Source organism: Salmo salar, chromosome ssa23 (assembly GCF_905237065.1).
Source record: "Salmo salar chromosome ssa23, Ssal_v3.1, whole genome shotgun sequence".
NCBI lineage: Eukaryota > Metazoa > Chordata > Actinopteri > Salmoniformes > Salmonidae > Salmo > Salmo salar.
The window spans coordinates 23,988,348-24,004,165 of NC_059464.1; the positions used below are offsets into that span (position 1 = coordinate 23,988,348).

Sequence of the window (15,818 nt, forward strand, 5' to 3'; positions counted from 1 at the left end):
TGGGTCTACACTGTGATCCAATGGGATCATCAATGTCTCCATATGGCAGAGGCTGGTGCTCTCACCTTAGTTTAATCTTTACTTTTAGATTTATCATTTTTAATTCAGATTATGATTAACCACGTGACAATGATTTTGAAGAAACAAAAACGTTAGTAAAATTAAACTGTTCCACGAAAGTGCATATAAAAATAATCAAAACTCGCAGGCAGGTCGGTAGAAATGGTAGGATAAATTGTAAACCCCATGAAAAAAATAAAAACATGCCCGCCTATGGAAATCAAAGGCCCATCCAAATGATTTGTTCTACTGCCGGGCCTTCACCAAGTAGATTGAGAGGAGCTCATGAAACTGAATCACTGCAAACCAACATAGGCAGTAGAAGAGTTGCCAGAAGACAGACTCTACAGTAACGCTTTTTTTTTTTACACTGAGCTGTATTGAGGTCAGAACGCAATCATGGTTACATTAAGACGTCATGGAGCCGGAGCAAGATATGGGTCGGAAAACATACCTCAATGCAGGGATGGCATATGCCATTGTCCTCCAAATTGTACCTTCATTCATACTGCTCCATCGAAAAGATTGAAATACTGCTCGTTTTCCAGAAAACTGCCCTTTTTTGTCCTCTTGCTAGCAAGCAGTAGACACCGCAGCCATTTTGGAATGGCATTGTCAGTGAATCAGCTCCTTCGTTCTTCAACGAGACATGCTACGCATCTTGTGTTGCCCCTTAGACAATAAAGTCAAGGGGAAATTGCATACCACGTGCTTGTACAACATTTTACATGTCTTTGATAATAAATGACTAACATTTCAGAGTACGTACATGTTTTACTTGAAAATATGAAATACCATTTACAGGTACAGATTAATGTTTTGTCTAAAGCACAAAGGTAACAAGTGTTAAAGCCAGAATCTATCAATTAGATTGCTTTGCTCTTTCACAATGACTGTTTACCAAATGTGAACAAGATGCCATCAAATTAAAATAACAACCTACGACAAGTTGTCACATTTTAAGAGACTTGCATGGCCAAAGGCACGACTGCAATTTTTGCCTGGACACAATCTGACACAAACTGGTATGCATTGTAGAAAATGTCTCATGTAGATGATGTCGTGGGAAGGTCCATATGTTTCACTCAAAGGTTGAACCTCCTTCTGCAGACGTCATTTTCATGTCGCTGAAAAGTGTAAAAGCAAATTTAGGAATTATTTAGCTACCAAAGGAGATCTGCCCTGATTCTGCCATTCACACTAGTCCAATATCGCAAATCAGTGATGTAGTGGTTAAAAAAAAAAGGGGAAAAAAGTGGGTAAACATTGATCACCCTTCGCAGGGAGTAAAGTAACACTACCTTTGGCTATTTTCTATGTATTTTTTTCCTGCAAAAAGTGGGTCAACACAAAAGGTGCGCAAAAGGCATTTACCCTCCACTACACCACTGATCTCAACTTCTCCCCCAAAACCAAATCACACGAGATTTGGTTATGGGTTGCAGAGATGAGGAATTATTCAAAATTGAGCTGCACACCTTTATTCCCACAGTATTATTGTAAAAGGTATACTGTTCAACTGCTTTTGCTAAAGGAGCAGTCACTATCACTTTCAATTGTTCCACAATCAAAGAAAAAAACTGAACTGAACAACTCACCTTGAGAACCCACTCATATTCCCCAAACTTGGAGTCAAAGGTCCCCTTCTGTAATGATCGGAGTTTCAGAGTGAAGCGTGGTCCCAGCTCTTGAATGCCGACTCGCTTCTCGTTCTTAAAGATGTACCTTTGGAGAGTACAAGGGCATTGACATGTTGCGGACCACTCTATAACCCCATCATTCAGATCCCATTAGAATGGGAAACAACGATGGCAGCAAACTCAGCAAACACGCACACCTTTGGCCGACGTATCAAATTGTGTAGGGAATATGTGACTTGCTCCAGTCGCATTGACCCGGACATACATTTTAGCTCTATACATTGTTGAAAAGAGAAGACTATTAGCTTTAAAATGATGCATAACTTGTGTATCAACCCTTAAAATTTTGCGCAGCAGAGCTAATTACAACAGAGGTATGCCTGATCAGCTGTTCAGAGAAATACACCCCTGAAGCCTGTTAGTTTTAGCGCAGCGCCGTTTGCATGCTGGACGTCGTAACGCAAGTGTCACTGTAGAAGACATTATGTCTTATTTGGCATAAATTATTAGCATGAAGCTACAAGTTAACAGTTTGACAAGATTGTGCGCTAGCTAGTTATGTTTACAAATGAGTGTGCTAGCAAGCTTGTCAGTTGATTGTTAGCTAGCCAATGACTCGTTTTGAAAGGTGGATCTTGTCATCGGAGACATTTAAACGATTAGGGTTGGCTAGAAAACATGTTTTTGTGAATTCTGTTTTAATCCAAAAACACACCATGCCAATCATTTGACAAAATGTGATTTTTTTTTATGCTTATGAACTAGCGCGTCACATACGTAGTTTGGAGAGTATTTGAACGTTGGGAAGACCTCGCCGAGATGTATAAATTATGCAAGTGGCGAATTTACAATGCAGATATTGTAAATACATCTGCAAGACGTCTTGCCAATTAGCAAACGATGTCTAAACTGCATTTTCCCGATGTATCCTTCATACATCGTGCAAAACATTGGGCAGAAGTATGTGTGCTATCCTTATGCGAATGATTTCTAGGCATTCTAATGAACATTCACCTGTGGAATCTGAAAAAGATGAAGTCTCTCTGGTTGTGGAAAGTGGCGACTTGGCGTCCCACAAACTGGGGGTCGTGAGGGAAAAGGGCAGCAAAGAGTCGTCCCATGCTGTGGCCCAGGCGGGTGGTGAAATTGTTGAGGATCACCTCTGGGGAGTGTTCTGTTGGGTCCTTCCCTCGCCTCTGTAAAAGGTTTTTCTTTCAGTATTTATATTCTCACAATGTATACATTTTCCAGATCCATCCCCTAAGTGAGCTGAATTTCTGCTTGAAGAATGCCAGACTCATTTGAATCATTTTAAAGCACATAGATACAACACTAAAACATTCAGTCTGGGATTGATACATTTTGGGAATTTTAAACGAATTATAGCTATTCATTCTTAAAAGAATAAAACCTGGAAATACCACATGAGCTTAGTACAACTGTCTTACCCTATCAGAACAATGTCATTGTAAAAAACACACATGGACTGTCAGTTCTTGTATCTATCCTATCTAGTGTGCCGTTTATAAAATTGAGAGGTTACATTTACCCAGCCCCATCCCACAGAGAATGTTATTATTATCCCTCAGCTATATACCAAAATAAGTGGCAGAGCATCAGGTTTGTTGTTTTTCAAATGACATACTGTAGCTCTAAGTGAGACATTGACATGTCTGGTTGAACAGTTTTGAAATGTCTTGCCTTCATCTCCTTCCGCAGACGGACACTGCTGACTTTGAAGTGTGCAGTAGGCCCATCAGGGAGGTGGCAGAGAACCATACCATCTTAGTGTTGTGGTGAAGGAAACAAAGACATCTACAAGGGACTTTGCATTATTACTGACCAACTGCAACTCTCCACCTCGAGGTGGGTGGTCCAACTTGAAATAGGACTTAACTGTGTGCCAGGTTGTTAGGATTGTGATACTGAAGCCTGGTCTGTGACTTAAAAGCGAGTGCATGTAATACAAACGCAGAACAACAACAGCATTAGAGTATCATAAGCATCCTGCTTAATTAACAGTCAACATATTAACAGTCGCAATGTCCCTCTTTCAGTCAGTCAACCAAAGGATACTGGGCACCTTACGATCTTCATTGATGACCATGAGGTATGTGAAACCTCTGGCTATACACTGGGGTATGACCTTCTTTAGTGCCAAGCCTCTTCTGTAGTACACGTGTGCGTCGGGGATGACTGTGGCCAGCTGGTTGCAGAACCTCACTGTCCTCTGAAAGACAAAGCAGACAGTTTTGTAATAACTACCATAAAATGTAACTGTATATCTGATTATTTGTTAGAGAATATTAAGTGATGAATGATCGCCCAGCCCTACATACAGTACTAGTCTCCTACATTCCAGTGCGTCAATACCCGTCAACCTTCTCGTCTACAGATATCAGCCTGAGCTAGAGTCGGTAGGTTTTAATCTTTAGGACTTCTTCCCTTTGTTTGGAATTTTAGGTGATTTACAGCTCAGCTGTGCAGCGCCTGGCTCAGACAGCCTCATGAACACACAAGTCGGGCACGTTCCAGGTCATATTGATAAGCATTTCACTGTACTGGGTTGTACACCATGTGTATCATGTGCATATGGCAAATAAAGTTGAAAAACATTTCAAGACTAATGTTAAACTTACCAGTGTTTTGAGAGTTAGATATTTAATTAAAACATGTTGGAAGGAAAACTATGTTAAAAAGCAGCTTTTATGTGTTTGAATGGTATGGGCATATACTGGTCATTAAAATATTAAAGTGAGTAGATTGTTTATTGGCCAGATCAGCCAATGAGGCAACATGAGGTCATATTCTATGAGCATTTTTTAAAAGATCTGTTTGATATACAGGTTCTCTCTCCAATGTATACTTTGGCCACAAATATGAGTCAACAACGTTAACAGAATATGAATTTTAAAGTGAGATTTTCACTGGGTAGTTACTTTAATATGATAAAGCAGGAGTGGCCAACCCTCTTCCTGGAGAGCTACCAGGTACACAGGCTTCCCCCCCCCCCCATGTCTTGACACCTGAACCAGCAGGTATGCTAGATCAGCATTAAGGAGCCTACAGCAAGAAAGCGGAAAACACCAGCCAAGCCCACTACAGTTGATAAAAAAATATTTTTAAAGAAAGCGGTCCAGCGGCAAGAGGAAAAAGTTCAAATGTGTTTAACTGGACTGGCAGTGAAAGATTCCCCGCTCGCGCATGTGGTTGACAACTGCTGTCCCTCCCGTTGCTGCAGGGGTGTGAGGCAAATTTGACGCCGGCTTTATATAGAAATCAATGGAGGCGGCTGCATTTCATTTTCTGGAGTGTAAGCACCTTTAGAGCGAAAGCTTGCAGAAGGTATCACCCCCGTGATATCAATCTTCTGAGATTCACAGCGGGACTGAAATAAAGAACAGCACCGTCTCCAGGTGCGGTTCTAGTCCACTCACCCCTCTAGGTCTGTCCGATGTGGTGATGAGGACTTTGGGGTTGGTCAGCCGGTTGAAATAGGCCGAAAACTCATCAGTTCCCTCATCAAAGGCAACCTGCAATGGAGAGTATCTGAGTAATATGCAACATCAAAACACTATACTTGTAAAGGCATGAGATGACATCAAACAGCTCTGCAGAAAGACAGTACCTCTTCATCTTCAGGGTTAACAGTAGTTTCGTCATATACCCTCTGGTTTTCTATCGTCTTTGGAACTTCCTTTGGGGGAGCCTACATTGGAAAAGTAAGAAGAGTCATCTTAATAGCAATTATGTTTAGGCCTACATCTTGGAATTCTTTGGTCTGTCAATAACGGGCTACTCATAGTCTTTCTGCTCACAGAGGGCTCTAACAGTTGTCTCTATTAATTGAGAAAGTGATGTCATAAGTGTTGCAGCATCCAACCTACTTACCTTGTCACCTAGAGCGTCCCTCTCTTTTTTCTTTTTCTTCTTCAATGCCACCTTTAGCTGAAATTAAATGAAAAAACACCATGTTACATGGTTACACTACAAGACCGGAATAGATACTCTCGTCCAGTTCCCACTGGTAAGACTTTCCACCGGGGCGGCAGGTATAGCGTCGAGGTTAGTGTGTTGGGCCAGTTACCGAAAGGTCGCTGGTTTGAATCCCGGAGCCGACAAGGCGAAAACCTGTCATTGTTCCCTTGAGCAAGGATCTTAACCCCAAATGCTCCAGGGGCGCTGGACAATGGTGACCCTTGCCGTGATCCCATTCGCTGCGGGTGTCTCAGGGGGAGTTGGAATATGCATAATGCACATTTCCATTACACACTTGTATAAACAAGACAAATAAGGACGCACCTAATTGATATTATTTTGAGGACTGGGTTGTTCAAGTATTTTCCCTAAGCACCGGCCATCATCCAAACAGCCGTTAACAGACTTATTTTCAGTCGGCTACAAAAAAACAACTGCTACTTCTCATTTAAGAGTTTCAATTCGCTAGTCAGAAAAGTCAGCTGAGCCACCTCCCGCTAGAATGAAGGATATGCATCTTCTAGCGATCTATGGATAGGACATGTGCCGGTCAGTCACAAAGCGAGCGATGACAGGGAAACTGCTGTCTGCCCCCCCTCCCGGTACAAGTGTGATGTGTGTGCTCTGTGGTTGGTTGCAGTCTAATTTCCTTAGCTGGAGGAGGGAGAGAGCATGGTGCTCCATCGTCTTTGTGAGTAAATTTGCACATCCCGTGTAGTGTAAGTGGTAACAATGAGTTGAAATCCTAATGATTGTTTTCTGGCAAATGCATTTCTTTTCTTTCGAGTGTTTTCGTAAGATCAGCCACAGAATCATGGTGCATAGGCTATTTACTGTGCTTTAATTGACAATCGAAAAGCAAATGATAACTATTTTATACAAGGTGTCGAACTGACTGAATAAAGTCAATCTCCTATATCCCTTTGCCATTCATAAGCCATACGACGTGGTTATTAGGGCCGGGATGATACAAGTATCGTGAGACACGTTAGTATTGTGGCAAGGAAACAAAACACGAAGCGGATTTAACTTCTTTAGGAAAATTGCCCTAATGTTTGAAACACACATCATTATGTCATAACCCAGAGTCACATTTATTTATTTTCCAACCTAAAGCACACAATATTTTACATATAGCAGGTTTTAAAAAGACCAATGAGTGATGTCTGGTTCGTGTTCTCATTTTCGTCAATTATCTGCAGATAAATTATGAAAACCCTTTGTTTGGAAGATTGTTCCTGCAGTGAGGATTCACAATAGGTTGTTTTTCTTCAAGATAATGTGCCCTACTTCATTTCTGTTTTAATAATATACATAATTTGAAGAACAATCATCACTGTGGCAATTCATATCTTGCAGTAAAACTGTAAATAAGACAGATTTAATGTTAAAAAAAGGTTTAATGTTCTCCACTTAGAAAATTTGACTTGAAAATAGTCCTGATCATATAGGCCTAGACGATATCCAAAAGAACTAACAATACACTGAATTCATACATTTTCAGTCATGTATTTCTACACAATACATTTTACCAATCTGGGAGGTAAACGCTATAAAGTATTCAATAATTTCGCTGTTTATTTGAGATGGAATCAAGGCATTAGAATGTTCCAGAGGCCACCAAAATAGAGCGTGTTCTGCAAAAATGTACTACTAGTAGTAAATGACTACTACTCTACGTACTTTGATATTTTTACTACATTACATTTTTTTATATGCCTGCATTATTTTGTCACTGGTGTTACCTAGATTTTAGATGACAATTTAGGCCTTCCAAAATAGTATTTGACCATTTAATTTTCATATTTAATCAGAGAAAATATTAATGATAATATTAAGAAATGTTTTTATTAGTAATATTTACTTTAAAATAGGTATGTGTAAAGTTATATTGTGTAACACCAGGGACGGTAACAAAAATGACAGTAACACCAGTGAACAATAACACTATTAAGAATATTCTATTAACAACACCAGCGACGGTAACACCAGCGACGGTAACACCAGCGACGGTAACACCAGCGACGGTAACACCAGCGACGGTAACACCAGCGACGGTAACAAAATGACAGTAACACCAGTGACCAATAACACTATTAAGCGACTGTAACACCAGCGACTGTAACACCAGCGACTGTAACACCAGCGACTGTAACACGGCGGCAGCGTAGCCTAGTGGTTAGAGCGTTGGACTAGTAACCGAAAGGTTGCAAGATCGAATCCCCGAGCTGTCTTTCTGCCCCTGAACAAGGCAGTTAACCCACTGTTCCTAGGCCGTCATTGAAAATAAGAATGTTCTTAACTGACTTGCCTAGTTAAATAAAGATAAAATTAAATTAAAAAACACCAGCGACGGTAACACCAGCGACAAATCTGCAGGCAAGATGGCATAGCTAATATGGGGGCCACAGTAGCTCAAACCACACTTCTTAAATTTTAAATAAAATCACTTAATCATGTGATTTGATCAATTATTGCAATAACATTTCCCCTACTATAAACTGTCTAACACCAGTGACATCTTAAGGCTTCGCATGAAATTACCAAATGAATCATAAAATTGCTAAGATATGAAGGGAGAGTGCAGACACAGCATGTGTTTTTCAAAACAGGGGTTTATATTTTTATAAAAGGGTAACCCACCATGTTAGATGGCAACAAAAATGTGTAATATATTGTACAATCCGGTCAGTAGCATGAAATGTGCTTGTCCCTCTGGTCATGAGTTAAGGTTTAACGTTACTGACATCTTTAATAAAAATAGTTACATGTAATTGAGGGTCAGGTATTCGTTTTTTTAAGTAGTCCACGAAATAAAGCTAATACTTTATTTTGCATTATGATATTTAAAGTGGGAAAAAATATTTTTATTAAACATGTCAGTAACGTTAAACCTTGACTCATGACCAGAGGGACAAGCACATTTCATGCTACTGACCGGATTGTACAATATATTACACATTTTTGTTGCCATCTAACGGTCTTACATATTATTTATAAAAAGAAACATTGTAAAGTTGATCAGACATTTAAGTGTTCTTAGTGGTGGTTACGGCGGGGCCTGGAAAGACACTATTTTCGTAGATGACCCGACTAAAGAAGTAAATAGAGAACTTTAAAGAATTATGAAGTGGGAACACATGCATGCTAAACGTTCATTACCTTCCGTTTCTCCTGCTTCAGCTTCATGAACATGAGGTGTCTGCGTTGTTTATTTTTTATTTCAGACACACTGAATGTGGGAGGAAACGACAATTCTGCTGGCGCATCCACATGTTCTGGCTCTGTTTTCTCAATCATGCTTTCGTTACCATTTTCATGTGGAGGCTTTGGCTGTTTCTTTGGCTTCTTAGTCTTCTTTTTCGTGGGTTTATCCTGTATATCATGCTCTTCTACGACGTCCATGTTGTCAGCTGAATATATATTCTTTCACGTGTTCTGTCCTGCACTTCCGCCTTGCGTCCTCATGTAAAAGGAAGTTACGTTCAGTAGAAAAAACGAAACACCCTGCCCTTTCTTCTTCTTTTGTATAATGGGGTTCGCAACAAATATATGTGCATTCTGCCACCTACTGAACAGGTGGATAATTTGTATTTTTTTTATTTCACCTTTATTTAACCAGATAGGCCAGTTGAGAACAAGTTGTCATTTACAACTGCGACCTGGATGATAAGGATCCAAAAACGAAAACATTTGTGGTAAAAAAATGAATAAAAAATATCATACAAACTATCAGTAACAAAATGTTAATTAAACTAAATCAGCCTCCTTTTCTGTTTTATTAATCATGTCCCTATGTAACAGTATAGCTTCCGTCCCTCTCCTCGCCCCAACCTGGGCTCGAACCAGGGACCCTCTGCGCACATCAACAACTGACACCCCACGAAGCATCGTTACCCATCGCGCCACAAAAGCCACGGCCCTTGCAGCGCAAGGGGAACAACTACATGAGGTCACAGAGCGAGTGACGTCACCGATTGAAACGCTATTAGCGCGCACCACCGCTAACTAACTAACCATTTCACATCGGTTACACCTACACAGGCTCAGAAGGATCCTGTGATGACGGGACATCTCCCGACGACAGTTCTTGCAGTGCTTCTGTCGTTAAGTCTTGGAGGCCCAAAAACTTCTCGGCTGCAGAGATGATATCCAGCTTCTTGGACACTTGTGCAGTACAATTAGTAACTGTGGCTATAAATGCTACAAAATCCACCTTCTTAACAATAAGTGTATCCAGATCACTTGATTGGCGTATAACACTGGCAACTGGTTGTGGCGCATCCACCACCATATCTTCTTCAGAACTGTGGCCTCTTGCCCCTTTAACTCTCTTCACCGCCTCCACATAGGAGATTTGCTGTACAGCCCTGATCCTTGACACCTCAACCTCTTTCACCCTAACAGGACATTTAGGGAATTCGGAAATATAATCCCCACCACAGTTGCAACATTTTACATTCAGACTCTTCAATAACATATTCCTTCCGTTTGCAAACACTTGACACACGGACAAAGCTTTTACACTTCTTGCATTGCATTGGGTTTTGCACGAACGCTCTTACAGTATCTTATACAGTGGGGCAAAAAAGTATTTAGTCAGCCACCAATTGTGCAAGTTCTCCCACTTAAAAAGATGAGAGAGGCCTGTAATTTTCATCATAGGTACAATTCAACTATGACAGACAAAATGAGAAGAAAAAAAATTACAGAAAATCACATTGTAGGATTTTTAATTAATTAATTTGCAAATTATGGTGGAAAATAAGTATTTGGTGACCTACAAACAAGCAAGATTTCTGGCTCTCACAGACCTGTAACTTCTTCTTTAAGAGGCTCCTCTGTCCTCCACTCGTTACCTGTATTAATGGCACCTGTTTGAACTTGTTATCAGTATAAAAGACAACTGTCCACAACCTCAAACAGTCACACTCCAAACTCCACTATGGCCAAGACCAAAGAGCTGTCAAAGGAAAACAATTCCTTCAGAATTTTACATCAATCTGGACGAAGAACAAATACCAAGGTAGTTTTATTAGGCTCATATCCCCCCAAAATGTCTTACCGTATGTCACAGTATCCACAGCTACCACCGATCTATGTTTCTGTGTCTTTTGGTTTTGTGTGTCTGATCCGCACCTGTTTCTTGTCTGTCATTAGTTAGGTTAATTAGTGTGTCTTTTCAGTTCAGGATTTCGTGCGGGATTGTTTTATGTCAACTCTGGACAGTTGTTAGTGAGTGCTGCGCTCGTTGTTATATATATTTACCGGGCTGCGCCTCGTGCGTCTTTTGTTTTGGGAACGTGTTTTCCCTAGTTGAGTTTGTGCGCCCTGTGCCTTTCGGCTTCTTGTGGTGTTCCCAGATTTCCTATTAAAAACCACTATCACTCCGGACCTCTGTCTCCTGCACCTGACTCTGCCTCTCTACTGATCCTGGTAATCTTGACACCGTAATCAAATTTGCTGTACTTTACGTAGCTGACAAACTTGTTTCTAGCCAATGATGTCATATTCAGCTGTCGGTACCAGTGCCCTTTCTTGGGATAGCAGCCTCGGTGGGCCACACACTGGAGCTTGGGGTAAAATGAGTTGGGGATGTTGAAGTCATACTGTATGAGTATACATTTTACATTTACATTTAAGTCATTTAGCAGACGCTCTTATCCAGAGCGACTTACAAATTGGTGCATTCACCTTATGATATCCAGTGGCACAACCACTTTACAATAGTGCATCTAAATCTTTTAAGGGGGGGGGGGGTTTAGAAGGATGTACTGGAGCTGAATAGCTGTGAATACAGAAAATAGTGGGTAAAGATCCTATATTTTTTTCCTCCAATTTAGCACACCGTCACCATGCTGTAAAATAAATTATATTTAACCTGGAACCAAAACAGATGTTGATATAAATATTTGAAGGAACCATATAGGCAGTGGTGTTCAAATAACATTGTCAGGAGTCAAACTTGTAAAATCTAGATTATGCTGTTTCAATCACCTACTCAATATTGGTTATGTATTTGGAAACATTACCAATATTTCTGAATTCGCTGTATTTGTACGTCACACAGATGAATGTACGACTAGAGCCAGTTTGCGCTGTTCTGTGAAGGGAGTAGTACACAGCATTGTACGAGATATTCAGTTTCTTGGCAGTTTCTCGCATGGAATAGCCTTCATTTCTCAGAACAAGACTAGACTGAGTTTCAGAAAGTTCTTCGTTTCTGGCCATTTTAAGCATATAATCAAACCCACAAATGCTGATGCCCCAGATGCTCAATTAGTCTAAAGAAGGCCAGTTTTATTGCTTCTTTAATCAGAACAACAGTTTTCAGCTGTGCTAACATAACTGCAAAAGGGTTTTCTAATCAGTTAGTCTTTTAAAATGATAAACTTGGATTAGCTAACACAACATGCCATTGGAACACAGGAGTGATTGTTGCTCATAATGGACCTCTGTACGTCTATGTAGATGTTCCATAAAAAATCAGCCGTTTCCAGCTACAATAGTCATTTACAACATTAACAATGTCTACACTGTATTTCTGATCAATTTGATGTTATGAAAATGGACCAAAAATTTGCTTTTCTTTCAAATACAAGGGCATTTCTAAGTGACCCCAAACTTTTGAATGGTAGTGTATGTCAAATGCGTCATGATTGATGTATTGTAACAGGCCAACAATGTGGGGTTGACTTCCGTACAAGCATTATACTCAGATTTTTACCTCAAAATAGTGTGAAATACACATATAAAACAATAGACTAAATGTCTGCAAATTTTACTGGGGGGCAATGAGGAGATTCAGGATCCTCCCCCCCCCCAAGCATTTCCATGGCATTTCTATTGTTTTGGTCAAGTTTGATTTACCCATGGCATATGGTTTACAGTAAATTTTTTCCATGCTCATCAAACCATAGCTGCAGTAAAGAGGTCAATGGAACGCAGACCATGGGGGATAGAAGAAAGACGGCGGATTGGCGCACATTCAACAAATCTGATCTGACAAAGTGGATATTTATCAAATCCGTCATGTATTGCAGGGATAGGCAACCCTGGTCCTGGTTTTTCATTTAACCAAGCTGGAAGACCAGGTGTGTTGAATTTAGGGAATCATAGAACTGATCAATTAGATCAGTTGGTCAGGTATGGTGTCTAGTTGGAACAAAACCCTGCAGTACCTGCGGCACTCTAGGAAAAGGGTTGCCAACCCCTGATGTAATGTAACAGGCCCACAATGTGGTTACTAAAGTCTGACTTGATTATGCAGTATTGGCTGTTTTCGCTGCACAACATTTAGACGTAGCCCCATTTCAGGTTTAAAAGAAGTGACTGCTAAATGCTAACTCACATTCGTATAAGTTGAAGTCGGAAGTTTACATAGACCTTAGCCAAATAAAACTCAGTTTTTCACAATTCCTGACATTTAATCCTAGTAAATATTCCCTGTCTTAGGTCAGTTAGGATCACCACTTTATTTTAAGAATGTGAAATGTCAGAATAATAGTAGAGAATGATTTATTTCAGCTTTTATTTCTTTCATCACATTCCAAGTGGGTCAGAAGTTTACATACACTCAATTAGTATTTCGTAGCATTGCCTTTAAATTGTTTAACTTGGGTCAAACATTTTGGGTAGCCTTCCACAAGCTTCCCACAATAAGTTGGGTGAATTTTGGCCCATTCCTCCTGACAGAGCTGGTGTAACTGGGTCAGGTTTGTAGGCCTCCTTGTTCGCACATGCTTTTTCAGTTCTTCCCACAACTTTTCTATAGGATTGAGGTCAGGGCTTTGTGATGGCCACTACAATACCTTGACTTTGTTGTCCTTAAGCCATTTTGCCACAACTTTGGAAGTATGCTTGGGGTCATTGTCCATTTGGAAGACCCATTTGCGACCAAGCTTTAGCTTCCTGACTGATGTCTTGAGGTGTTGCTTCAATATATGCACGTAATTTTCCTGCCTCATGATGCCATCTATTTTGTGAAGTGCACCAGTCCCTCCTGCAGCAAAGCACCCCCACAACATGATGCTCCCACCCCCATGCTTCACGGTTGGGATGGTGTTCGTCGGCTTGCAAGCCTCCCCCTTTTTCCTCCAAATAACAATGGTCATTATGGCCAAACAGTTATATTTTTGTTTTATAAGACCGGAGGACATTTCTCCAAAGTACTATTTTTGTCCCCATGTGCAGTTGCAAACCGTAGTCTGGCTTTTTTATGGCGGTTTTGGAGCAGTGGCTTCTTCCTTGCTGAGCGGCCTTTCAGGTTATGTCGAAATAGGACTCGTTTTACTGTGGATTTAGATACTTTTGTACCTGTTTCTTCCAGCATCTTCACAAGGTGCTTTGCTGTTCTGGGATTGATTTGCACTTTTCGCACCAAAGAATGTTAATCTCTAGGAGACAGAACACGTCTCCTTCCTGAGTGGTATGACGGCTGCGTGGTCCCATGATGTTTATACTTGCGTACTATTGTTTGTACAGATGAACGTGGTACCTTCAGGCGTTTGGAAATTGCTCCCAAGGATGAACCAGACTTGTGGAGGTCTACAATTTGTTTCTGAGGTCTTGGCTGATTTTATTTTTATTTTCCCATGATGTCAAGCAAAGAGGCACTGAGTTTGAAGGTAGGCCTTGAAATACATCCACGGGTACACCTCCAATTGACTCAAATTACGTCAATTAGCCTATCAGAAGCTTCTACAGCCATGACATCATTTTCTGGAATTTTCCAAACTGTTTAAAGGCACAGTCAACTTAGTGTATGTAAACTTCTGACCCACTGGAATTGTGATACAGTGAGTTATAAGTGAAATAATCTGTCTGTTAACAATTGTTTGAAAAATGACTTGTGTCATGCACAAAGTATATGTCCTAACCAACTTGCCAAAACTATAGTTTGTTAAAATTTCTTTGGGTTAGGGGGTGGTATTACGACATCCGGATGAAAAGCGTGCCCAAAGTAAACTGCCTGCTACTAGATGAAAGAGTTTTTCAGGCTGGTTGTTGTAAAAATGAGGGAGAAGTTGTAGTTTATCTAGTGGCTCCCATTTTGGCTGTAGTGTTTCCAAGCGCATGGCCCAGAGAGCACGTTTTTTTTGTTTATCTCCGGTAAAGACAATAACAATTCTCCTTAAATTTTATTGTGTATTAGGGTACCTAAAGTTTGATTATAAACGTTGATTGACTTGTTTGGATAAGTTTATTGGTAACGCTTGGGATTCATTTTGTATGGATTTTGAAGGAGGGAAACCGAGTATTATTGACTGAAGCGTGCCAGCTAAACTGAGTTTTTATGGATATAAAGAAGGAATTTATCAAACAAAAGGACCATTTGTTATGTAACTGCGACATTTTGGAGTTCCAACAGAAGATCTTCAAAGGTAAGGCATATATTATTGCTATTTCTGACTTTTGTGTCGCAACTCCCTTGTTGAAAATGATTTGTTATGCATTTGTGTGCTGGACGCTGTCCTCAGATAATCGCATTGTTTGCTTTCGCCGTAAAGCCTTTTTGAAATCTGACACCTTGGCTGGGTTAACAACAAGTTAAGCTGTATTTTGATGTATTGCTCTTGTGATTTCATGAAAGTTTAATATTTACAGTAATTTAATTTGAATTTCACGCTCTGCAATTTCACTGGCTGTTGGCCAGGTGGGACGCTAATGTCCCACCTATCCCAAATAAGTTTTTAACAAGAAATTTGTGGAGTGATTGAAAAACAAGTTTTAATGACTCCAACCCAGTCAGAAGTTTGGACACACCTAATCATTGCATTTTTAAAACATTTTTTTACTATTTTCTACATAATAGAATAATAGTGAAGACATCAACTATGAAATAACACATGGAATCATGTAGTAACCAAAAAAGTGTAAACAAATCAAAATATATTTGAGATTCTTCAAAATAGCCACCCTTTGCCTTGATGACAGTTTTGCACACTCTTGGCATTATGACATCATTATCATGATGCTTTCAAGACAACTGGGAACGCCAAAATATATTTACATTACATTTCCATTTAAGTCATTTAGCAGACGCTCTTATCCAGAGCGACTTACAAAATGGTGCATTCACCTTATGATATCCAGTGGAACAACCACTTTACAATAGTGCATCTAAATATTTTAAAGGGG

At 40.1% G+C, this 15,818-nt stretch overlaps 1 protein-coding gene across 1 annotated transcript; it reads right to left on the minus strand.

The window, feature by feature from the left end:
• Positions 1-820: 820 nt before the first annotated feature.
• Positions 821-9,093, minus strand: rpf1 (ribosome production factor 1 homolog). Its single transcript, NM_001140816.1, is given in 9 exon segments — positions 821-1,187; positions 1,659-1,785; positions 2,715-2,896; positions 3,402-3,484; positions 3,777-3,930; positions 5,138-5,233; positions 5,329-5,409; positions 5,592-5,648; positions 8,841-9,093. Coding segments are annotated over 9 exon segments (1,065 nt in total). The 5' UTR covers positions 9,084-9,093; the 3' UTR covers positions 821-1,145.
• Positions 9,094-15,818: the final 6,725 nt, after the last annotated feature.